General features: G+C 40.0%; 1 protein-coding gene across 11 annotated transcripts in view; it reads right to left on the bottom strand.

Annotated features, from left to right (window-relative positions):
* The window catches only part of DMD (dystrophin), a 2172325-nt gene that overhangs the window by 1136230 nt on the left and 1009224 nt on the right, over positions 1–26871 (bottom strand). For all 11 annotated transcript variants that reach the window (XM_059720821.1, XM_059720816.1, XM_059720817.1 and 8 more), the window contains one exon: positions 7173–7334. In XM_059720821.1, the coding sequence (XP_059576804.1) occupies positions 7173–7334 (162 nt within the window). The remainder of the gene's footprint in view (positions 1–7172; positions 7335–26871) is intronic.

Genomic DNA, 26871 nt, shown 5'->3' with positions numbered 1-26871 from the left:
AAAATGAAGAAGTTGGACATATATCATTATACTGTTGCAGGACCTAATGACACTTTTCTTACTCTGTACTACAACAGATGGGATTAGAAAATTTATACTACATTGTCCTTTGCTTCATTCACCAGCTGTGATTTGACCTGTTAGCCAGGGAGAGCCCAATAACTTCAGGTTACATTTCCTGTGGAAATTCTTCTGTACAAAACTGAGAGCAATCAGTTTGAGAATAATGTCTCCCTGTATTAGGACAGCATGTCTGGAAAGTCTCCTGTCACTGTTCCCAAGTATGTGATTGCCATATACAGCAATTGGGCCAAGCAGAATCTCAGATTCAATCTGCTCGTGGGAACAGAATATTTACTAACCCCTAATTTAGTATTTCACAGACACTATATGCAGGGGTATTTATTCTTCAGAAGAAAACAACAACTTTTGTAGCTCAGGGAATAGCATCTGTTTTTTGAGCCAGTATGAGGTCCATAAGCAACAGTTATAGTGAGAGTTACAGGTATCTTTATAGTTGTTCTGTTCATGATAAAAAAAACAAACATGCATTGGAACTTCATGTTTGTGGAAACAGGTTTAAAAATAATCTTTTATACAGGTCTTAAACAGTTCTGTCTTCAATTTTCAGGTACTACTGTACAACCATTCAATCATCATACATTACCTGGGGATCATGGGAAGCACATGAAACTACAACTTTATTGGAAAACTTGCAATACTCAAGATGTACGCTATAAGATGAACATTAAAAATGCAATTGCAGGGGGTTGAATATCAAGAGGTTGAATACAAAAGGTTGAATACCACAATTCATTTGAAGATGTATTTTTTTAAATAGATTTAGGTTTAAAATATATATTTGATATATTTTTGACTCTCTAGCTACAGCAGTGGAAGGAATTAATTTAAGATGACCCTCCAATAATTAGATTCTATACATGGAAAATAATAACATAGGTATAATTTTCCATGTAAATATTCTAATTTCTGGGGAGGAAACTTAAATTTGAAATCATTTTGGATTCAGATAAATATGATATTAAAGCCAGAATGGTATGTCTCTTTCTTTAAATGTTTGAAGAATATGATGAGGTAGGTGAAACTTATTCAGATTTCTGTAGGATTTGGTAGCTTGGATATTAATTCTAAGCTCTACTTAATTAAAATCTCTACATACTGTAATGCCTCTGAATTTGAAAATATCATTAGTCAATAAATGTCATGTGGCTGATTTTAAACTTGAATACATAGGCCTTAACCTATGTCAGACTGTGACTGCAGTAAAAGGACCTAGCAGTGACTATTCTAACATGAATAAAGCAGGCCTTGGCTTAGTCACTTTTATAGTAAGTCAGACTGATTTAACAACAGACTATTCTTAGTGCTCCTAATTTATAATGAAATATACATTTATGGAAATAGCATTTTTTTAAAATTGGATAAGCCACACAGCATATTTTCTACTTTCGGGGGGGGGGGGGGGGCGGGGTTGGACCAGTTCAGCACTACAAAACAAACTCCCTGAAGTGCTGAAGACCATGACAAATTCTAGCCTCCTATTCTTCTAATGCAAGGTAGGATTCTTTCCAAATTCTCTAACAAGCATTAACAAAGCATATAAGAATGGGATGGAATGATTCTGTCTTGAGCACAGAGTTCATCTAGATGACCTCATAGGGTGGATCCAGATGTGCACACACATGTGGTTTGTGGCGCTGTAAACCTCTTTGCGGTGCCAAAAAGTTTGTGTGTTGCATGTTAAATTGTGCATGACACTCCTAATTTGCAATAGTGGGGCGAAATTTGCTACTGGGATTTCCCAGTAGCAAAACAAACAAACAAACAAACAACCCCCCCCACCAACAATACCCTGGAAAAAAATGCAGTGCAAACCAAGCCAAAGCACCGTATGCTGGGACAAATGCGAAGATGAGGGAGCAGGCAGCTCAGGGCAGCCATGGCTAGTTGGGGTGCAGTGTGCCTTGAGATGGGGGCTCCATGTGTCTCAGTGTGGGGGCTCCACAGCAGAGCCCCTGTGCTGGGCACACAGAGACAGGGAAGCAGCAAGCCCAGGGCTGCGTGCTCCCCTGTCTCAAGGCACGCTGCACCCTAGCCAGGGAGTGGCTGGCTGGGGTGCAGGGATCTTCAGCGTGTGGGCTCCACAGTGCAGAGAGATGGGCTGCCTGCTCCCTCATCTCCACGTGCCACTCTTGGACAGGCTGGGACATAGGTGCCTCCGTGTGGGGGCTGCCTGCCACCTATCCCCATGCTGAGGCACCCTGTGCCCCAGCCCCCCCTGCAGCACATGAAGCAGTGGGACAATGTGTCCTGCTGCAAACCACACAAGCAGGGGTGTGCACTGCAGAATAAAGTAGAGGCACAAACTTGTGCTGCTACTATTTGTGCTGCTGCAAATACACACCCCTGTTTGTGTGGACATGGCCATAAGGCCCTTGTAACTCTGTTTTCCTAATGTGTATGCAACAAAAAAATATCTCCTCCAAACAAAACAGTATGCTACACACACAATTCTTCACAATTAACCACATGTAGATATTTGTCAAATCACTTCATGTAGTATTGAAAACTGTTCAGATAAGAAGGTGATGAAACAGTATAAGAAACCTAGACAGAATAGAATCTGGAACAGAAATTCAAATATGCTTACAGAAAGTTGAGCTGGTTCTTCTGAATGACAGTTAGGCCAGCTGCTCCCATTCTTTCTTATATATTTGAACAAACTACTTCTCCAGTGTCATAATATGAAAAGAAGTATCGGTGTCTTTAATATTATGAATTGTGCAAGTAAGTCATTGTGAATTCTTTATCCTAAATTATTAGTCTGTAGCCAATGATGTGTAGCATTGTTCTCATTAAGTAAGACCTTATATAATTCAACAACTCTTTGCTATTACACCATGACATTAACATTGCTCCTGTGCATGGCACAGTGTGATTTTAACAACATATTAAAAACCAATTTCACTTAGGACATAATCAGATATTAAATGCATATCACCATTTAAGGGCTTTTCTACCTTCTACCTAATTGCCTTTCTTAACTTTACCAAGAAATGGTATCTTGTGCATTTACCTTCAGCATTGCATTTTGCATAAAACCACAGGCAAAACACAGACATAAGTCCATTCCAAGTTTATCTGTAATGTTCAGAGGATATGTGGAATGCATTTTCTTCCCTTGATTAAAAAAGGAAACTGTTTTTTTAACTAAACTGGAGAACAAAACTATTTTTCCTCTCATATTTTACAGTACTTATTTTTATGAATAATAAATCTATAATATAGTGTATCGATAACTTGTGACAATGATTTAAAATAACTATAAACCCCTAAACCTATTGGCACTGAAAAGATTTAAATGTAAAATAAACTAGTTAAGATACTAATATAGTACTGTGGAATGATGAATACACATGTAGCTTAAACAGAAGTATACATCTTTTCAAGATGCAGGCCTCTGAGTATAACTATATTTTAACAAAAAAAAAGTCCAAAATTAGGAATGGCTAAAACAAAGGAATAGAAAACTTAATATAAGCTTTAGGGAACTGATTTTTATAATGAAAACACCAATTGAAAAAAAATCATAAATTAGACATAACTACCTCTTTAGACTTCTCTCAGAGCAGATTGACTGTTCAATACATAGAGTAGTTTAAGTAGCATACAGATATTATATTTAATACCAAGTTCTCTTTTTCTGTTTGCAATAAAAAAAAAAAAATCTTTGTTTTTCACTTAATGAAATGAAAGAGCATTTATAAGAGTAGGAGTTTGGAAAATTCCCATAATAATTTTAGTTCTCAGATAATCTTTATTTATTCATGTATTTGAAGGAGAGGTCATATCGGGACATTGAGGTCAAACACAGATACAAACATGCTTTTCTTCATGAATGTATTTTTAAATCTGTTTCACGTCATTCTCTTTTATGTGTACAGTTTTACCATTGTGCCTTTTAAGAATCTGGACCCATTATTTTTTTCTAAATAGTTGCAGTTAGACTATTTGGTCCGAATGCAGTATCTTGTATGATTCTCAAAGAGAAATAGCCTGCTAGATTGCAGCAGCTCTCTAGCATTAAAATCTCAGTACCACATGGTGGAGTAAGAAGCACATGGAATTTACATTTAAAAATGTTATAAAGCCAAGACTCAAATAGCATGCATTAAACATTGAAAAATGTCCTTTCTTTTTGCAATATCTCTGCCCATTATCGAAGTAATTGCTTTATTTTACCAAGACAAGCTGAATTTCACTTCCTCTCAGTTTCAGCTCTGATCTAAAGAACCAAAAAAGGTGGTTAATCCAGAAGAGGGTTTTGATGGAGTTGAATGAGTGACGTCTAGTACAACAAAAACCTCAGAGTCTTTCTGATTTAAATCCTGTATTATGTAGTTTCAGATGTTTAATATACTTTGCTGAAAAGTCAAATAAATACTCTCTGTACTTAATTAACTATCACAGATGACTATCCCTTTTTGCTGGAGCTGTAAGGAATGGACACAGGAGCGAAGCTATGGTCTTAGAAGTTCTATCATAAAGAAGAACTTTTGAGGCCTCTGTAAGGCCCACAAAGCACCTGGCAGCAGAGGCTGCTCAAGAGACAGGCTTAGACCACAAATTGGTATTCATTTTTAGTGGTAGGAATTTTCCACCACTAGAAATGTTTCTGGGAAAGTGAGCAGTGGAGGTGTTCAGCCTGCAATCTCTCCCTCTCCACTGTTCCTTGTCCATTCCCAAGACTGAGTGAGCCTGGTTTGGGGCAAGCATGGGAAGCAGTGGCTGCTCTAGTCATCCCATTCATGCGGGGACTGGGGCATTGAGTAAAGCAGGCAGGAGCAAGGAGTGACTGCTTCTCTGTTTGGCTCCTAGTGCTCAGGAACTGAACCAAGGAACAGCCTGGTAACTCCTCCTCACCTGCTTCCCAGACCAAGAAGCCAGAAGCGTCCGTGACCCCAGTGTGGAGAAGGCTCAGGAGCTTTTCCCAACACTCAACTCCTCCTGGCACTGGGAGATGAGCAGTAACGATTCCCAAGTCATCCATAAATTAGAGTGACCCTAGTCTTAGGAAGGCATGGGGAGCAATCACCTCCCACTCAACTGCTCAGCTCCTCCTAGACTAAGGTTATTTTTCTCCCAGAACTGCCATTGTGTTCTGGGAGAAACTGTATGAATGCCTGTATGCTCATGGTTCCTATGGGGAGAACTGGAGTTCCAGAAACAACGCTTGTTTTTGGTCTTAGTCAGAGTGGTGCCATAACCTTATCCTTGCTATTCATGGGCAGAATATATCAAGCTATTTACCCATTTAAAATTAATTGAACATTTTATTTTCCCAAAAGATTTTTAAAAGATTGAGCTTTGGAGAACTGAAAAAACTCACATTAAAACTGTTCAGTTCATGATTTTGTTTCTTAAAAGATTGCACCTAAACTTTTAGATAAAATCACAATGGAGAAAGATTCAACAGCTTCTGGGTTGATCGTATTTCACATTATAACCTATTACCATTAGGAAAATGAAGCTATAAAACCAGGAGCATCAAAAAAGTTTACTTAAAAGTTAAATGCAATTTGATTGTAGTCAGTATTATTCCAGGAGGGTGGATGAGATTTTTACAGCTGCCCATGTATTACATCTATGCATGCATCTAAGCCAGATATATCTATGGTACACAGCAAACACCTATTAAAAAACAAACAAACCTGACCAATCCTCTGATATATTTGAAAGGCTCCAAGTACAGCACTAACAAGCACTATCTTTCAGTAGCTCCTTAACTCCTTATGTTTTTGAGCTAAACATTTAGAAGACTTAAGTTAAGCTGATGCACCCTAGAGAAATGTTGTTTTCCCCTATATTACTTAATAATACTCCAGGTAAATCGTGTTTTTGGAAAGAAAAAAGGCATCTAGAGGGGATACTAGATAAATACTACCCTTTATGATTAACATTTGAGGACTGAATCACTAGGGCATGATTCTGCTGGTGCGGGTTGAGGGAACCATGCTGAAATCAATGTAAATTTAGGCAGAGAAAAAGCTCTCAGTCTCTAAATATCAGTTGATTTTCATAACGACACAAATACATATATGCATGCAAAGCAGCTTAAAGATTCATGGATATATGTTTAAATATCACCATATTCTTTTGGATCTTTAAACTACTTTTAAACTTTTAATTTTTAAATTAAAGAATAAAAGACCTGATTTCTACAGATGTGGTGCAACCACATCTTCCTCTGACTTCAACTGGTGCTGCTCTGAAAACAGTCTCATAGTGACTTACTCACACATTTTTATCTTTTCTATATTTTTTCTTGTAATCAAACTTTATTTTTCACTTCTAATTGCTCCAAAAGTTACTGTGTCTCCTATGATATAATCTGAATAGTTTTATAAAATATATATTTTTTTTAAATCACTGGAATTATTTTAACCTATTCTTTTAAAAAAAAGTACTACAGATAGATTATACCATGGAAACTGTTGGAAGTTACAAACCACAGTTGCATGAATGCTATCTACAGTTTATATAAACCACACACATACAATTTAGGGAGAATGATTTTATTTTAAACTTGTCTGAACTGGGAAAAGTGAAATGTAATGCCATTTTTTTGCATTTCTTAGTAATCTTTAATCAATTTACCTATATTATGTAATTCAGTAACAATGCACTGGTCATCTAATTGCTTTTCAAAACATTTTTTATAAATTAAGTAAATTTGTTTATTTTTGTATGATGCGTGTTGGATATTAAAGTGCTACAAGTGTTTATTATTGACATTTGAATGTTACTGCTTAGTTTTCTGTCATTAAACCACCTAAATGGGTAATGATAAAATTAATGGAAAGTACTAGCTTACTGGTAAATTAAATTGATCTCCTTTAAGCAATACTTCTATCCCTACTTCACTTGTCTTTTAATAGATAATGTTGTACCAAAGATGTGTTGTATCTCCGTCTTTTGGATTTAGAGTACTGTGGGAAAAATACCTTATAAAAAGAGAGAATGAAAAAGAAAAAGAAAAAGAGGAGAGAAAATTTCTGAGTACAGTATAGCCAGTACACACTCCTTGATTCAGAAACCTTGGTGTGATTAACAAATCAATTCAAGACCATTAGCTCCTGCTTATAACTTACCTGTGCTTCCTGAGGGACTTGTGCTGCATCAACTCTGTCTGCAATGTAGGCTGTTAACTGTCTGTCAACGAAGGAAAGAGACTCTTGGATTAAGCGAAGGGTTTTGTCAATCTCCTGGGCAGACTGGATACTCTGTTCAAGAGCCTTTTGTCTTCGTACAGCCTAAAGACAACAATAATAATTATCAAAATAATAATTAATTGAACATTTACAGTCACAATATTTTTTCTCAAAAATGCAGCCTGTATCATAAATCGCTATGTCTGATTCTTTCATAGCCACCTTTTTATAAGATAAATTTCGCCTCTTTTTGCTACCCATCCAGATCTCTTTTTAAAGAATTTTGCACAAAAAAAATTCCTAATGTTTGCAGGACACAAAAACCAGCACATGCACTGAGGATTTCTATAGAGGCTAGAAGACAGTGGAACTGGGAAATAAAACCATTCTTCCTGATGCAGTCTTCCATTCTGAGATCTAATGGTCCTCTTAATCTCATTACATAGTTCAAGAGATTTTGTTTGCTTGGAATGGGGTTAATGTCATCACAATCCAATCCAAAATAATCCATTTCAACAAGTGAGAGGGATAAAAGAAGTCTCGAGAAAGAACTCTCACACGTGAAATATAAATAACTTCCTGAAGCAGACTGAATGCTAATTCTAAAGGGAACATGAATCTTTGTCTTCATTTTTCAGGCCCTACCTGTAGTCACTCCTACTTTATAGGAATGCGGGTACCTGTCTACATCTCCCCTCCCACCTCAGTTTAGCAGACTTGTCCATATCAGCTCCCCTGTCCCCCCAGAAGTGCCACATTTGACTGCCAATTTTGTAAAAAATTTGGACAAGCACCATTATGCTTTCCTCTTTGGTGCCCTGGTGCCTAGAAGAAATTTCCTAAAAATTATTTATGATATGAATAAACTATCCCACTTTAAATCTTTTTCTTAAAACCTGCTTATGTTTTTGATGCTAACAAACCACTTGACAATGATTAATCAGTCAGAATTATATGACTGTTTACAACTGTTTCAGCATTACCATGTATTTCCTCAGTTTGCTGACTCTACCAGCTACCTCTGCACATTATACTAGGCTTACAATGTATGCTTAACACATTGGGGCTCCAGCCTCTAGGCAATGCTGAAATAATAATAAAACCTGTACAATCCCAACCTTCACTTAGGGTGAGCAGGTTTCCTATGTAGAAGTCTAGCCATATATCAGTGACTAACTTTCCTTAACCAATTATTAATTAAAAGGGGAAGGAGAGAGTTTTGGCAGTGTATTAGTGTTAGCTGCTCTATTATTATTCATGAGTTGTGCCTGCCAAGTAAGCTACATTTTAATCTGATTTAATAGCTACACACTACTTTGGGTGCCTGATACCTTCAGCCAAAAAGACTTGAAATACTTATCAGCCAATCAGTGAGCTATTCTACTTGGAGCTCTGGTCCTTCAAGGCCTACACATTTAATCAATATGTGCATTTAATTATTCTGAACACTCTTGGTGGCTCCTGTAATTAGTAAAAAGATAGGGTCCCAAAACCGTGCCTGCTATTTTGAGTGTTTGTAAGCTGCTTTATGCTATTTCTGAACAGCTCATCACATAACCCTGTACAGTTGCCAGTTCTAGGAATTTGCTGTGGAACTGAGCAGCTTTGCAGGTTGGACCCATGCTGTCAGTGTTAATGGAAGCACCTGAGTTACTGAAATAATATTACACCAGTAAATGAACCGCTAAAGCAATGTTCCTTCACAAAGTACTGCTAGTTCTCTCTACTTCTGTAGCTTTTACTTCCATTTCTCTGTGATCTTAATTTTATCTCATGTAGTAAATTTGGACAGTCAACTGTATTTTCTGGACATGGATAGTACATTCTTAGAAGCCTAATCAAACTGTTGGTAAAGACTATAACTCCAGTTTTGTGAACCTGATGGATCCTAGCTAGAGACAGTAACTGAAATAAGGAATCAAAATTACCAGTTGTTTTTTTTTTAATGGTGGTAATAGATTCTGTGTCAATACATGTCAGTGGAGAAGATTTTAGTTCAGGTGTCAGAGGCTGTCTAAAAGCTCATACATCACATGCAGAGAAGAAATAGTAACTATTATAATCAGAACAACTTGTAGCCATGACTTAGTTTTTAAAGGTGAGTGTATCAGAGAATGCTCTGTAGATAGATTATCTCAATATTAAAACTGCAGTGCCTTTTCCTCCCCTTTAAAATGTCAGCATGTATTATCTCTTCAATCTCAAGAAGTTTCCTGAACCCTAAACTCAGAAAATCTACCAAACTACTGACCAGTCCACCTAAGACAAAAACATATAATACTAGAAAAGAAAAATATTTGTATTTAAAAATTAAAGCTATATGAAAATATGCAAATTACAATAACATCTACAAGTTCAACAGTGCAAACTACAGAATCTCACAGAACCATTCAGGGTATGCCAATGCTGTTAATACAACTACCCTGACACTATTGCAGAGACCTAACCCTCACTTACTTACTATCACCCTACATCCAATGCACACAGAAACCATGTCGTGGAGATGCTGATAGAAGGGTGCCTCTAAGTGAGCTGCCCAGCCTGCTGGCATCTGCTAAAATGTCCTGCTCCCTGAGGAGCTCATCAACCCAGTCCTTCAGCTAAAACACAGTTTTTGAGCAGCAAACAAACCAACATATAAATAAACAAAAGCAAACCCTGTTCTGACCCTAGAATGAGGACCCTTTGACTCTGGCCCCAGCACAGCAGCCTGCCCCTCCTGGGTACCAAGCTCATAGGCTGCCTTTGGCTCACAACTGTTCCCTCACAGTTTACTGTTCTTCTGCTTTCTTCTTGGGGTTTTAAACTCCTAGTTTCGTAGATGCTTTTTGAAGATCACAGTATCTAAATGTCCCACATGTGGGCTTCCTCAAGAGGGCTGACTGTTCTCTCTTAAAGGCCCAAACTGCCCTGTTACCATGCCCAACACTGCTCTCATGAGTACACTAACTGTAGTCCTAAAAAAAATTCTTGGGCACTTTCCAAAAGGAGGTCATACAACTTTTGAGCTTGATGAGTGGGAGCACATAGGTGGGTTTTATTTTCCTGAAGTGGTCTTGGAATCAGCTTTGAGATGCTACAGACATACCCATAGACACCTTAAAGTCTACAGGCACCTACAGTTTTGACAGTAAAGATATGTAAGGAACTAAATTCTCACTTGGGATCCACAAACCAGGTCTAATTCCAATCTATAGGCTAAACTTACTGTTGGTATGTGGCAAAGCACAACAGCTGCTATTCCTTTCCTTAAATAAAGTAGAGAACCAGAGGGTAGATAAATGGAGGATGCCCATTTTCTATACAATTACTTAACACTTACAGCACTGACACAAGAAATGGGACACGCAGGTGTCAAAAATCATGCATCTTTCAGAGGAAGCTGTTCCGCAGAACTCCCAAAGAAGAAGCCTTACCTGGTCTCCCTCTCCTCTAGGACCCCTTGAAGCCAGCCCTGGCATGGCTTCTCAATGGGCAAACCTCTGGCTCAAGACCCAGGCTCCTCTTCAGCCATAGCATAAGTGTAACAAGGCCCTTATATTTATAGATAGTAAAGACCACAAAGTCAAATGTGTTGGTGAAAGAAGTTGTAATATAATGAATATTAATAGTGAGTTTCTTTCTCTCCTTTTTTACTACATTTCCTCCTTATATTTCTTGGATGCACTTTATTTACTTCTCTTGAGGTAAAGGTTATTTTTCAATAGAGAAATGTCTTGAAGTAAAAGCCTTTGAGGGGGCTCACAGCCATGGGGTCCATGTGCAGCTGGGACCCAGAACCCTGTCAGCTGTGGGGTCTCTGGGTCCTGCTGGGGGTGAGGTGCACCTGGGACTAGGAGCCCCATGTAGCCCTCAAGTACCCCCCGAGCCTTGGGGATTATGGTAGCTGTGATCTCCAGGGCTCAAGGGTTGCACCCCTGTGGCTGGGAGCCCTGTCAACTGACAGGCTAGGCCCCAAGCCACAGGGGAGACCCTGCTGCATATGCACATTAAAGCTCAATAGCAACCAACTATAAAGTTAGTATACATTTTTGAGGTCTAATTTTATAGCTGGTTGGAGATTTTTATTGTGTGATAGCCACTTCACACATATTGCTGGTTTCAAGGTAATTGCACAATTAACCAGTTAGTTGTATAATACCTGTAATGTGTAGAGGGGCCATATACATGTTTTTGATCATTTTGTGTTTTTAACCAAAACAAAAGAAAAATACTTATACATTTCCCTTTTATAGATCTAGTCCACCACAACTAAGCTCATGAGCCAAATGCTAAGCCAAAGCATTTTCATCTCTACCCAGAGTGAAATGCTGCTAAGAGCTCATCACTTGAAATCAGACTCGAGAGAGCTCCATTCTTATTTAGGCACCAAGAGTACGTGGACAGTTTTTCAAGAGGGTTGAGCATCCTGAATTGTGTGAAAATGTATGATGAGTGCAATATTTTCATAACTGTCATGTAATTAACTGAAAGATAAAAAGAAAAAAAAAACTTCCTTTACATTCTGCAAATCAAAATGTTAGGTCTCAAATATAAACTCAGAATGCAAATATACCCAGACTCTTTGTTCAGATATTAGGGTGGATAAATCCAGTGAATAATCACAAGATTGCAATGAATGCTCCCCAAGGCTGGTTGACTTTTTCAGGAGTTCAAATGAATATGGAGCAAATCATAATCTGTCTTGCTGATTTAGACCAGAAATTCACAACTGCTCATGAAAATATTTTGAAGTACATAGTGATATTTTTGTTTATGGGATATAAGAAAGAATTGCAAATACAAGAAAGGAAGTGCAATACCTTTAGACTATCTCTCATGTTGTTCTTAGTCTTATGTTGGCCTTAAGGCCAGGTCAGTAACAGGCATCCAGGGCCAGACTTGCACACTCAGCAGTCCCAGGGTCTGTCTCTCTAGAGGACTAAATTAAATCTTTTGTAGTATCTAAAATCAATAAAGTTTTTACCCAACTCTGGGTTTACAGTGATTAATTAGCTCCAGTCACTCTCAAGTCGACCCAGCCATGGCTCAGGCATGTGGTTTAGATCCCTCCCTCAACAATCAATTAATAGCAATGAAACAAAAGCAAATGTCCGTCAATTTTCCTCATTCAGTCAGTTCTCAAGAGTGCGTTCTGAGTTGGGGTCTTCAAGTCCATGCCCCATTATAAATCATAAAAGTCTTAAGCAAAAATAGCAATTAACTGTTAAAGAAAACGAAACAGCAGGGCTTTGCCATGCCCGAGTCTCCAGACTCTTGCGGTTGCCCAACTCATGTGCAATGCTCTTAGTGTCCTGATGCACCCGATCTCACAGCACCTCTCAACATAGATATGCATTCCCTTCCCTTCCCCAACTCATTCTGACTTTTCTTTCTCTCCCTCTCTATTCCCTATAGACAAGCATAAGCGAGCTCAGACTTAGGATAAGCTTTAACATTTTCATTTTGGTAGCAAGTTTTTGGTTTTGGATATCCACTGTTTTATATTGTATTATTATTAGATTTGTATTGATTTTTACTGTTGTATATTGTATTATTATAATTTTCGTATTGATTTTTATTGTTTCATATGGATATTGTATGGTTTAGGCCTGTGTTTGTAAGTAAACCAAAGTAATGTCAAGTTTCCATTCTGTATGTCAAGTCTCCATCTTGTGTCCTCTGCCCGGGCGTCCCCTGTGTTGCAACTGTATGATCCCTCCCATGTAAATTGATTCCTGGATGAATGAGAGCGATTGGGAATGACTGAAATACAATGGTAGCAGGCCTCTACTGAATGGTCTGTAACGACCAGGCCATCACCTTGCATTGATTCATCCAGGCACCACAGACCTCACCCAGGAACAGAGACAAGAACCCAGCATTTGAAAGACAAAAGACCCTGAAGAACCAGCAACTCTCCCATTGTACCCCACCATTACAGACACCTGAAACTGCACATCCCTGCATGGAGCACACATACTCAGTACGCCAGGGGCTGACCCTTGCTTGGGCATGCCTCCTGTTACTAGGGTCACACAAGGTCTGCCCCTATAAAAAGGGGCAATGAAGACAGACCCAGTGGGACACCGTCTCCATCTGGACCAGCACCATGCCACACCCCCTATCCACCCACAGGCCCTGCTGGCGACCCCCCTCTGGACAACACCTACTGGACAAGGACCCCTTTTCCAGCCTGGATAGGTAGCTATCACCCCCCCACCCCCTCTTCAACCAAGGACTTGGACTCTACTTCACTTCCCTACCTGGACTCCAGCCCTTCCACTGAGTCTCTTTCTCCTGCTGCCATTGTGAGTGCGTGTGTGTGTGAACCAATAACTTCATGGGGCTGTGTAGTGTGTTGTCTGTTTAATAAAACTGTTATTTGGACCCCTAAGTTGGGTTTTGCTTTACTATGGTTTGGCCCTGCTCCAATCTCTGCTCCTCGCCCCTCTAACTTCTGTCTCATTTCTCCCTCTCCTGCTTCTGGCTCACTACCACCTCCAACACCTGTCCTGAGCTCCTCTGCCTCCAAACCCCCTGTTTCTTTACCACTGTCTTATCCCCACTGCCTTTTCCTTTTCCACTGAGCAACCAAGTTTCTGCCTCAGTTTCTTTCCTGGCTGTCTCCTCCTTGCCACCACTTATCTGCTCCCGCCTGCCCCCAAATATCTCTGCTGTCTGCCTTAGTTTCCAGCCCCAGTCTACCTTAAGTAAACCCAAGCCTCAGTTCCTCAGCCAGCTTCTCTGTAGTCCACTGGTTCTAATCTCATTTCTGGCAAGTTTCACTCCCTACACCTTAAATCTCTTTCTCACCTGAATCTTCCCCAACTATCACAGGTACCCCAAGCGCACACACATACACACTGTACCATCCAAGTTAGGAACTTACCTATGTGTAGGTGGGTTGTATGTGTGTGAACTGGTGAGTGTGTGTACATACATACATACATATATATATATATATATATATATATATATGGCATTGCATGCAGGATATACAAATTAGTGACCTGTGTCTAACTTTTGGGGTGTATAGTGTATGCGCTTGAATTGGTGATAGGTATGCATGTGTTGGTTTGGATGTGTATGTGCCTGAGCTGGTAGTGTGTGTGTATGCACCTAATTGATTTGTGTGTTTGTATATGTGCAATTGTGTCACACCCTTGTGTCTAACAGCACAATATTGAAATCCTGAGAGTTGGCCTGACCTTACAGGGATACAAGATAATCCACGAGCCAGGGTCGTTTGACCCCAGCATGCTTTCCTGCCCATGGCAGGGGGTTGGAATTGATGTTCTGCTCAGGTGCCTTCCAACCCTACTAACTATGAAACTATGAATTGACACAGGCTCCTAGCCAAGGAAGTGCTCTAGGCACCTGTGCAGCTGGGAGACCGCAATTCATGTGGGCTCCTAGCCATGGAGGTGCATCAGGCACCCTATGACTTAGGAGCCTGTGTCAGTTGCTGTCTCCCAGCCCCGTGGGGTGTCTGGAGTGCCCTTGTGGCTGGATAACTGCATCAGCTGTAGTCTCTCTGCCAGAGGGACCCCTAGGGCGTGCTTATAGCTGTGAGCCCCATCAACTGATGGGGCTCCCAGCTGCAGGAGCTTGCTACTTGTTGGACTTCCCCTGCACCTGAAATAAGGCATGATGGGATCTGATTCTCAATTGTGTGACATGGCAGGAAGCACGATTGTGTGAATTGTGCATCAAATTCCATGGCACCTTTGCCTGTTAGTTTAGAAGAGCCCTACGAAATAGGTTAAACAAACAGTGCCTAGAATGGTTTAGGCAGGATGATCCTACTTTGATCAAAGGGATGATCTCTTGAGGTCCCTTCCAGCCCCTATTTTTCTCTGATTCTAATTTAATTTTCTCCATGACCATAATTTTGAAAAGAGTTCATAAAACCTGAAAAATGATGTGACATATTTTTAAAAGATAATAAGAAAGAAAAAAACATACAATTTTACATGAAATTATAAAAGTTATTTCTTTTGGATGAACTATTTTTTTCTTTAGGAAGGAAAACACCAAGACAAAAGGAAGACTCAGCACTGCAGTATATGAATAGGTCTGAGAACGTAATAAGAGAGTATGGCTCAGATCACAGCCTATAAAGCTGAGGACTCCATCTCTGAAGTCACATCTCTAACAAATAAGGGGTAAATGGCAAGTCTTGGAGCAAGCACCAACTAGTTAGAGTTTTCAGAGTTAGCGAAATTTTGAAAGCTGTCAAGAAAAATAGCAGAAAAATCTGCCTTTTGGAAATGCCAGAAAGATAAAAAAATATTGACCTTTTTTTGTTGAAGATATCTACTGTCATTTTATATATATATATTAAAATGCATCCGCTAAGGAAGTGAGCACTGCAGGTTTGGATATATTGTATAACACAAATAAATTGGTGTAATGTGTCTTGTATCAGGGTAAATATAGACGGGAGACTTGACATACTTCTGTTAGTTATTCTACGCTGCGTAATATTACCGTTTGAATTATCAGGTGATAACTATATAGCAGTGTCATTTTTTTCAATGCAAAAAGGGTGATTATGAGCTTTTTTGCCACCTAGTTGCAAGGTGCTGTAATAGCACCAAGTGTAGGCAGGTACGCTGTACAATTATCACCTATCTTTCTAGATACCATTATGACCCACCAAGCTGTACAAAATAAATGAGATGTTTATAAGTGGCATGTCTACACCCCTTGTTTATTTGTCTTTGTCCCAAATAACCTTAAAAATGGAATAGCAGAGATTCTCTAGACTTCTTCTATAGTTGAAACTTTCCCATATATTCTTGCTATTGGACAGTATCACCACAGCCACAACTAAATGCACATTTCCATAGTTTAACTTGTTTGACTTTCTTTCAAATTTAATATTATCTCTGGTTTTATTGTGCTTTTAAATCAAGATAATTCAATATCATTCTTTATATATTTACTTTATATAAAATTATTAATTTAAATTCTCAATTCTCTCAATTTAATTTTTGTTTGGGAAAATATTATGTAATGCTGAGACTTCCTTTAGGAGCACAATTGTAAACGATCTGAAGATACTCTATTTTGGGCTGAAATTTTCCATAGTATCAAAGCACAAATAATAATTGGGAAAAAAGCAACATTTCTTAATACATTTTTACATAAAAAAATTAAAAATGTCGAGGAATAAAAGATGACCCTTGGTACTAATCAGCTGTATCCATATTGGTTGTAAACAGACATCACATTTCACTTGGTCCTGACTGTCTCAGGTACTGACCTGGATAAGAACAAGAGAGGCACAGTTATAGGCTTGAAACAGGTCACCTTTGTGATGCCATAATAATTTTTATGGCGGCACAAAGTGAGAGCAATAGATATTCATGCCTTTTGCCATGCCATGAGTTAGTAATAATTTGTACCCCTTTTTCACAGCAGTTGTCTATTTGCTTTATGTCAGGAGAGTACAGGCACTCTCTAGCTGCCACAGAGTTAGGTGCTGCTGGGACTTGAGGGGCCTACCCTGAGTGTCTCAAGAATTCCTATGCAGGATAAAGCTCCTCAAGCCCCATAAGCACCTCCCTGGTTTTCTCCCCTGACAAAGAAGTGTTACCAAGAATTTCTGGGGCCTGAAACCCCCAGGAATTTTCACCCCCTCCCCTTCTTCCAGGCAAGCCTGGAGTCCATCTCTGTAGGCTTTCCCTGCTTACAGAGATGAAGCTTTGAGATGAGCATCTCTGTACAGGGAGACCTTGGCTTTCCTCACCTACAGAAATACACCCTGATATTTCTGGAGGTGCTTCTGTAAGCAGGGCATATGTGGCCCATTACTCTGCAAGATTAATACATGGGACAATGGGTGATGTATGTTTTGCCAATCAAGTGGATCAGCTGTGCTGGGACACATCCTGGCATAGCTGATCCACTTCATCTGGTGACATGGATTTATACCCATACATACATAACCCTTTTGAGTTGCATTACTGATCCTCAGCCAGAGAGAGCACACATCCTGGCCAGCTTGCTAGGGACTGATCTGCAATAACCTTGCAGATGCACAGTGTAATGTCTTGGGAAAAAGTGATAGCACATTTTATCCTGCATACTTCAGCAAGACCTGAAGCGAGATGGTGTTCTTGTACATCTGGAGGGTCATGGCAGAAAACACTTTCTCCCAGCAGAGATAAGACATTCCAAAACTACCAAGGAGGGAAATCCACCATCCTGGGGGCTACACCAAAAATAATACCAGTGAGGAGCTTGCTCAGCTGCCCTTGCAGGGATGGAAAGTTGGAAAGTTTCTTCCTTCCTTTGGAGATGTGGAACAAAAGCCTAAATTAATAGTGAATAACAAGTGCTGAAATGGATCTGGAAGGTTAAAAAAAGTTGGTCCACAAGAGTGAACCTTTCAATATACATGTAAATACATTTTCAAAAAAGATATTCTTCAGAATATCTACTTGATATTTCAAAGGAATTTGTTGGGGAAGATGTCACACTGAAAGTCAGAGGAATGGCATGATAGCTGCATGCAGCAGTTGCTTTGAGATTCTGGGCAACTGTGTTATGCAGATCGAAGGACATAGCTATAGGTGAATCAGATGCTTGAGATGGAAATAGAATGTGAGAAATTTTTACCCATCAGATCCAAGTTTTTTCAAAGGGAGACCTAAACATAATGTCTTTCTCTGTTACCCAAAGAAGATAAACAATACAAAGATAAAACTAGTATCAGCCTTTAAGGACAAATCTTTCCCTCTTGGCAGCAATGCAGTGTCCTCTCACATACTCAGACAGATTACACTAGGGTGGTTTGGTTGCTCTCTTATTTGTAAATAAATATGTCATTAAAGAGTTTCTGCTCATATTCTGATTCTTGTACTGTGCATTTACCTTTGCAATTATTCAAAGTAAAAAATATAAAGTATTATGTTTGGATAAGCTGTTAGCTGGGTCAAAATATGAGTCACCTTGAACACAGATGGTTGGTATTGCATTGTGGCTACAATGCATTTTTATGTAAGGACAGTGCATGCTCCCAGGAGTACAATATGAGTGCACTAACAAGGTGGAAAATTCAATTTTGGGGAATCCACGGAATAAAGAGTGCAAAACTTTTTCATCTATGTATCAATAGGAAAGGAGAAAGTAAGTATTAGGACATCTAAATAGTGTGACTGAATAGTTTCAGTCAAGTAACTTTTTGAATTTGATTTTTCATGATTTTTTATGTTTACATAGTTTTCCCAGTTGATATTTTGCCTGTTAAATAGCAGACCTTCCAGCTTTATTTAGGTGGAGAAGGCTAAGTAGGTAGAAACCATGACTAAAAGTTGTCTCCTAGTGTAATACTTCTGACACACATTTAAACTGAAAGCATTTGGAAGGTAATGTCTCATTTTCTAGCAAGTTTTGTCTATGTATCTATCAAAATATTCTCCAGAAGCCTGGAACTTGACATTATTTAATTGGTCAGTCTCCAGAGTCCTGTAATTGGCATAAGAAACTGATTTAATGATAATTAAGCTGGAACACTTATCCTTCTCTGTCTTAACAACAATAGATAAAAATGCTATTTACATACACTGAGGATATGTCTAACATGCACTTTAATGCACAGTAGCTTTACTGTGTATTAATGTGTCATGTAAAAAAAATGTGTGATTACACTAATGCACAATAAAATAGGCTACTAAGATTGCTGGGGGACTGGAGCAAGCCCTGGGACTGACAGGCCCAGGGACTGGCATACAAGGAAGCTCTAAAGCTGTGGACACTAGGAAGGCCACTCTTGCAGGAGCTGAGGAAATGACACATCCCCTGCAGGCAGGGGCAGCAGCGAGGGGCACAACCCTGTGCTGCTGCCCACACTGCTCTCATGCACACAGGGGAATTGTGGCAGGGCAGTGGGGAGCTGGGAGCAGGCAGCTTTCTGCACCCCCCACTGTGCCCTGCTGCGCTGGGTTCCAATGCTGCTTTGCAGAAGCAGTGAGGGCAGCACAGTGGGGAGCATTGCCAGTATGTGCTGCCTCCCTAGAGCCCTAGAGCCTAGGTCTGGGGCTGGGAGGCAGCTGTGGCTGGGGCTGGGGCAGAAAGGCAGCAGATGTTTGCAGCTGGCCTAGGTTCTAGGTAGCTGCTGAAAGCCACAGAGCCTGGGCTGGGGGGCAGGAGCTTTGGGTGGGGTCAAGGGGCAGCAGGGCTGGGGGGCAACAGGGCTGGGGGGCAGGGGCTTTGGGTGGGGAGCAGGAGCAGCAGGGCTAGAGAGCAAGGGTCATGAGCAGGGCTGGGGGGCAGGGGCAGCAGGGCTGGGGACAAGGGCTTTGGGTGGGAGGCAAGGGTCATGAGCAGGGTTGGGGGGCAGGGGCAGCAGGGCTGGGGGCAAGGGGCACAAGTAGGGCATCCTGCCATGTACCCCCTGCCCTCATTTTGTTTTTCTGGCATGCCAGTACTCTGGCACCTTCCAAGGTAGGTATTGTGGGGGTTTTAGGCACTCTGGCCAAAAAACATTGCCTAACCCTGATATAGAGGGTAGCCTGGGTGACAGTGACCATGAAACCATCACATTCACTGTCCATTACAAGGCAGGCAAATCAGCTAGCAAGGTTGGAGTTCTGGACTTCAAAAAAGTGAATTTCAACAAGCTCAGGGAAACAGGAAGGGAAGCGCTATGGGACTGGGACTGAAGGTGAAAGGAGTACATGAAGAGTGGTCAATCCTTGAAGCACAAAAGAAATTCTGAACAAGAAGAAAGTGGCACACAAACAATGGAAGCTTGGGACAGTACCCAAGGAGGACTATACAACAATGGCCTGCTCGTGTAGGGAACAGATTAGAAAGGCTAAGGGGGCGACTGAATTTAAACTAGCAATGGAAATCAAGGACAATAAAAATCATCCTTTAGGTATGTAGGGAACAGGGGGAAAACAAGTGGAAGTGTGGGGCCATTGCTTAACAACTCAGGACAGCTGGTTACCAACACTCACAAGAAAACCGAACTCCTGAATGACTACTTTGCTTTGCTATTTCACCGGACTCAGGGAAAATCATGCTAGAACGGGTATAGAATGGGCATGATGGGAATCACCACCTTCCTACTGTTGATTTTGAGCTGGTGGGTGATCAGTTACAAAATTAACACATTTATAAGTCAGCAGGATTCGATGAACTTCATCTGAGAGTGCTGAAGGAGCTGGCCAAAGTCATTGCGGGACCTCTGGCAAAACTCTTCCAAATCTTATGACACTCAAGGGAGGTCCCTGAAGATTGGAAGAGGGCCAATGTTGTGCTCATCTTCAAGAAGGGGAGGAGAGAGAACCAGGGCAACTACAGGCTAATTAGCCTAACTTCTATCCCAGGGAAAATCCTGGAAAAATTCATCAAGGAGTCTATATGCAAAAGGCTTGCAGAAGGTAAGATTCTGAATGACAGCCAGCATGGCTTCATCATGGGCAGGTCTTGTTTTACCAATCTCATCTCCTTCTACAACCAGGTAACTCACCACCTAGATAAGAGGTCAATGTCATATACCTAGACTGCAAAAGGCCTTTGATCTGGTTATCCCATGATGTTCTCACAGGAAAATTGGAGAATTGTGGGCTTAACTGTGAGACAGTCAGGTGGGTAGGAAGCTGACTGTGGGGTAGGTCCCAGAGAGATCTAATGAATGGATCTGTGTTGTGCTGGTGAGAAGTGGCCAGTGGTGTCCCTCAGAGGTAGGTGCTTGGTCCAGTACTTTTCAACATCTTTATCAATATTTTGGATGTGGGGGTAAAGAGGTCACTGGCCAAGTTCATTATGATACCAAGTTATGGGGGAGTATGGTCACACTTCAAGATAGACTGCAGATGCAAGTGGACCTAGACAGGTTGGCAAGTTGGGTGGATCGGAACCAGATGAAGTTCAACATTGAGAAATTTCACGTTTCATCTGGGGACAAATAACCCCCAACATACTTAAACGCTCGGTGGTGCCAAACTGACTAGCACCATGACTGACAGGAATCTAGGGTTAATAATAGACCATAGTATGAACATGAGCCATCAGTGCAATGCTGTAGTCAGCGCAGCAAACAATACTCTGGCATGCATCAACCAATGCATCTCAAGCAAAACAAAGGAAGTGATTCTTCTGCTTTACTTGGGATTGGTGAGACTGCAGCTGGAGTACTGAGTCCAGTTCAGGGTGCCTCACTTCAACAAGGACATGGAAAAGCTTGAGAGAGTCCAGAGAAGAGTCACCCATATGATCAGAGACTTTCAAGGCAAGTCATATGAAGAAAGGCTGAGGGACTTGGGTCTCTTCAGCCTAAAAAAGAGATGGCTGAGAAGGTAGTTGGTAGCAGCTTACCACTAAATCAGGGGAGTATATCAGGGGCTCGGCAAACAACTGTTCTCCAGGGCACTGTTGGGGAAAATCAGGAGTAATGGCCACAAACTCCTGGAAGACCATTTCAGGCTTAACATTAGGAAAAACATCTTCACAGTCAGAGTGTCCAGACTGTGGAATAAACTCCCTCCAGGGGTGCTGCAATCACCTACCCTGGATATCCTCAAGAGGAGACTGGACTGTCACCTAGCTGGGGTCACCTGACCCCAGTTGTCTTTCCTGCCTAGTATGGAAGGGGGGGAGGAGGCGAAGGAGGAGGGGCTGGACCTGATGATCTTGCGATGTCCCTTCCAGCCCTTACAAGCTATGAATCTAAGTGTCACCTAAAACCATGCACATTCATTACTCTGCATTAAGACAGGCTAATGAGCATTTCTTTAGTACCTCACATTGGAGGTACTAAATTTAATGCACATTAGAAAAATAATTTTAATGCACAGGTAGATGCACCCTGAAAGCATTTAAGGCACTCTCAATTTTTTTGTTTTAAATAACAATACAGGGCATTGGATGTATATAGCCAAGGAACTAGCTTGGATTCTTACAGCAGCTAAGTAACTCTGAGAGGAGTGATTAGAAGGAAGCTACTTTGATTTTAAAACATTTAAAATATCTACTACAAGTTACAAAATACGCTTTTTTTTCAAATGAGGAAAAAAAACCCAACCTGTTACACTCTCACAGTAATGTACCCTGCCTTTTGTCTAAAGTCTAAGTGTCGGATGCTGCAAGTGGGAGAGGAACAATGGGTAAAACCCTAGTCATACACAGTTCACTCTCCCTTTCAGCATTCATTCTCTGCCACTTTGTGACACAGGATACTGGGCAAGATGGACCTGTGGACTGACCCACTAAATGGCAGTTCTTATGTTCTTATTTGCCGTAAGTGGGAAAACTTTCAGGTACAAAAATTCCACTTGGGTCCTTGTGGAAGTGGGGATGACCCCATTTCATCTTCACTTAGTCTCTTCATGGCAGAAAGACATTTTCTCACTGGCAACACAAGTAATAAGAAGAGAACTGCCTGCTTGGAAAGGAGCAGACTGAACCTATTCCTGTAATTACAATGTGTCGGAGTAGACTCGATTAACTGAGTCTGCTGGAGCACTCTAGCAGACTTCAGCATCACAGGTATCAGTGTCCCCTGAAAAATGGTGGTAGCGGTGCTTTAGCTAAAGCTCGTTCAATGAGCTTTAGTTAAAGCACCCCCACTGCCATTTTTCAGCACAGGGATGCTGATACATACTGGGCACTTTAATTAGAGTGACTCTCAGAGCCACCCACTTAAAGCACCTTCTCCACCTTATTTACAGAGTAAGTCTATAAGCAATCTCTTAGGCTGAATACTGACATATTACACCCTTGATGGAGTATGATCATACTTGGCTGCAAATTGGCCCACTGAGTGTGAATTCTTTTGCCCCAGCATGAAAGAGGAGAGGTTCTGTGTCTTTCCACGACTGTCATTTTTGTTTTTTTGGCTTTGTGCAGAATTCTGGGTGAAAAAAAGCACAAGCCCAGTATAAGAACCATATACAACATGTAGAAACCTTTGGTGGTAAAAGTATGGGAACTCTCCTCTTGACTCTATCTTAAACCTCTATCTTTTAACTAATATGAAAAAAAAAATACAGAACAAATTCAAAAATAAGGCACCAAGGATAGAGAGGCTTCCAGTTGAATGCCTGAAATTCAGATTTGATGCATTAAAGCACCATCTTCACAAGATGATTCTGAAGATCTGAAGAGAGAAAAGAGTGCCTGAACAATGGAAGCAGATAATAATATGCCCAATTTAGAGGAAGACCAAAGCAGCAATGGGAAAATTACATCAAACCTTATTTGTAAAGGATAAGCAAAGATGAGACAAGGTGAAAAATCATTGCACAAGATAGGAGGAGATGAAAGGTTATAGTTAAGGTGGTTATAGGTCCTTGAGGTCTGTGAGAGAAAGAAGGGGCGGGGGGAAGAGGGAGGAGAGAGAAAGGCAGTTAGGATTTTAGCCAAAGTGATGGATACCTTAAAGTTTGTTTTGGAATAGATGAAGCAAGTTGTGGTTGCACTTATCAGTACTGTCACTGAGTTGGAGTCCTACAGCAGACCATGGTTTATCCCAGTTAGTTACCGAAGAGTGGACTAAGTTTAAATTTAGAATACCTGGGGCTTCTGTTTGAGCCAAAATTTACTGTATAATCTCAGCATTTCTTTTGTGCCTGAAGCAAAATATATTTCCAAGCATTACAGAAAAAGCAAACACGCAGAAAGTTGTCACTCTTACAACTCACGTAACATTGTTTTCTAGAATTCTTCCCCTGTGTATTCACTTGTGCCGTTAGGAGACCTAGAACGAGCTGACGCCTTCTGAGCAGAAAACATTACAAAACACATGATCAGGACTGCTAGGTATTATGCATCTCACATGGAGTTCATATATGTTTGGTAGCCCTGTTAAGCATTCCAACAACTCAGGTGCAATCTCAGCTGCCTGAGCTGAGGGAACCCAGCAGGTGTGTACCTACAATTTCAACTTTTGAACTTATACCATGACTGTTCTCCCAAACTGAACCCTAGACCACCAGTGGCTCCATCTCCCTCTCTTCCCACCCTCTCCCAGCCACCAACAGTGGCTCCAACTCCCACTTTTCCAATACAAATTCTCTGTGTTATATCCAACAGTACCTTGGACAGCAAGACTTCAGGTACTCTCTGTACTCCAAATACCCCAGCAACCACCTACTCTAGTCTCTACCTATCTCCTGTTCCAATCTCCAGTACTATCTATCTACCCAGGAGTTATTTTTCCACCTCAGCCACAGTACTCTCTACTCCATACTCTATCATAGACTTCATACATCATACATTACCATTTCTATCCACTAAAACTTCACCTAGCAATCCTTAACCACTAGAAAACCCAGTTGCTTGCTACAAACCTACCTCCTCAGCAATCTCCCACAGTCTTTGCATCCATGCAGTTATCCTAGATCTTCCCATTACTTCCCCAGTTTTGTGAAGATCCATGGTCTACCAAGTCTTTGATCAGAGTAGATGGTCTCACGATAAGTTAAATTTTATTTTATAATTTGCATGAAATGTTATAGATGAAACAAAACTTGGCAACTACAATACTCTTGTAAACTTGGTGACACCTCAAGCTAAAGTCTTCTATCCTTTTCACCTTGTTTTTTCACTTAAACTCATGGAACACGAATGCCAAATATTTAGGCTATTTTAATAACGTCACCATGTGCTTCTGGTGTAATACTTGTAAGACAGACAAGTATGCTGATATGCCCAGAGGATTTGAATTAAGTTAGGGTATCTGAGCATTTTTTTGTCATAATTCTCTGAATTTGGTTACTTGTTTTATTAATATCAAAATCATCATACTGAGAGCAACAAGTCCCAATACTGACCATAACTTAAAAGAAATGGAAGTCTTGGCTGAACTTCAGTAAGAGAAACTGCTTTACCTCAACGCAAATATAAATTATTTAAGCATAAAAGAAAGCTTGAAGAAGGAAACCTTTAGCTATCACCTACTGGTTAGTTACGATAGACTTCAGCAAGGGGCAATGGTTTTTAATGCTCAGCTCTAGAGATTGATCTGAGAGCAGAAAGGTAGATTCTGTAGTGTTGCAGATAGATTTGTTTGGAAATCCATGATAGTCAGAGCTGATAGAGTGGAATATTGAAATCTTGATGATGTAACTATTAAAATATTAGTATCCCCCATTTTCTTGTTTGTAAAATAACTTGATTCATATCAGATTATTCCATTAAAATAAGGAAGAGTAAATTAAGTTTTCCATACTTTCTCACAGTCCCAGAGTAATGGAGAAAACATATTACAACTTTGTCTTTGAAATGGGAGTTTAAGACATTTGCATTTATTGCCCTCATCTCTATCTGATACACCTGTATAAATACACACAACATTAATAGTAGATGCATAATGAATCATATCCTGAAATTTCCAAGATGAGGGATGTAAAACCCATATCTTGGAAATTTCAGGATATGATTCATTATGACTTACATATGACTACTATCAGTCAAGTTCCCCAGTATAGCACCAATCCTTATTTTTCACTGAAAATTATTATTTTATTTTTTTGGCAAATGACACATTTTCTCATGACTTTTTTTTAGTTGTTTCTCAAACTTAGTAAATGAAAATCAACTCCTTTTCTTCCTTTCATCAAAGGTTTTCATTTACATTTCTCTAACTTTATTTAAGGTTGATACCCACGATCAGGGCCACAGGAGACATATATTCAATAATAATATAATCAATTCTAATCTATTGCCTGATTTTACCTCTTTGTAGTACCCAGATCATATTCTGTTGGGAAGCCAGTGTAGTCTAATCCATCATTATCATGCACTATGGTGTAACTGGAAAAAATAATTGGAACCTGTTTTCTATTACTGGTATGGACCTATACCACAGTAGCTGAATGGTGAAACTTCTCAAAATGAGGAGGAAAATAAATATAGCACTGGAAAAAGAATGACAGCTATCATATGCTTATTTCAGACTGTGAAAATAACTGTTATAGCAACTGCAGGTTGGGCCAGTTATTTCACGACTAACATTTTCATATTGCTTCTTGATTTCAGAAAGAGCTCTCTCAATTACTTGTTTATTCTACCGCATGTTTTAAAAATTAAGGTATTTTTTCCTGTAAGCTAAACTACATGCTTCAGGCATTATCAGCTTAGATCAGTTCTTGAAAGTACAAGTATATTTTAAATGATATTGGAATAAAGTTTAAAAATATTCAAGTGTTTTTGTGCCTGGCGTGGCTGGGAACACTGAATGTTTACTGTATAAATTTATATGTTCTCATTTTCTAAATTCTGAACTGATTTCTCAAAAAACAGTGTCAACAAATGAGGAGATTAGAAATAATGTTTCCACAAGTAATTCCTAGTGAAGCAGATAAAGGTTGATCAGTCTCAAGAAGAAACATTATGAATACTACGTCAGATGACCACATTTCACATTCTTCATGTTAAACATATTTTCCTTATTGATGTTTTCCTACAGAGTCATTTATTGACACGAACATTCAGTTTCTGACATGCTCAGTGGAAAAATACACCTGTAACAGAATATTACACTTGACATTTAATTTTGAAACCACAATTTGCTTTCCAGTGGGAGTTTTACTTGAGTAAGAAGTGCTGAATAGGCCCTTTAATATTAGATTTACTATACAATTCTTTCAAGGGAGGAACACTGTGATTTTGAAATGTAAGGTTTACTAAGCAATTCCCT

The sequence above is a fragment of the Alligator mississippiensis genome, chromosome 1 (assembly GCF_030867095.1).
Source record: "Alligator mississippiensis isolate rAllMis1 chromosome 1, rAllMis1, whole genome shotgun sequence".
Classification (NCBI taxonomy): domain Eukaryota; kingdom Metazoa; phylum Chordata; order Crocodylia; family Alligatoridae; genus Alligator; species Alligator mississippiensis.
The sequence above is the reverse complement of the archived record's forward strand: the minus strand, read 5'-3'. Positions and strand labels throughout refer to the sequence as shown.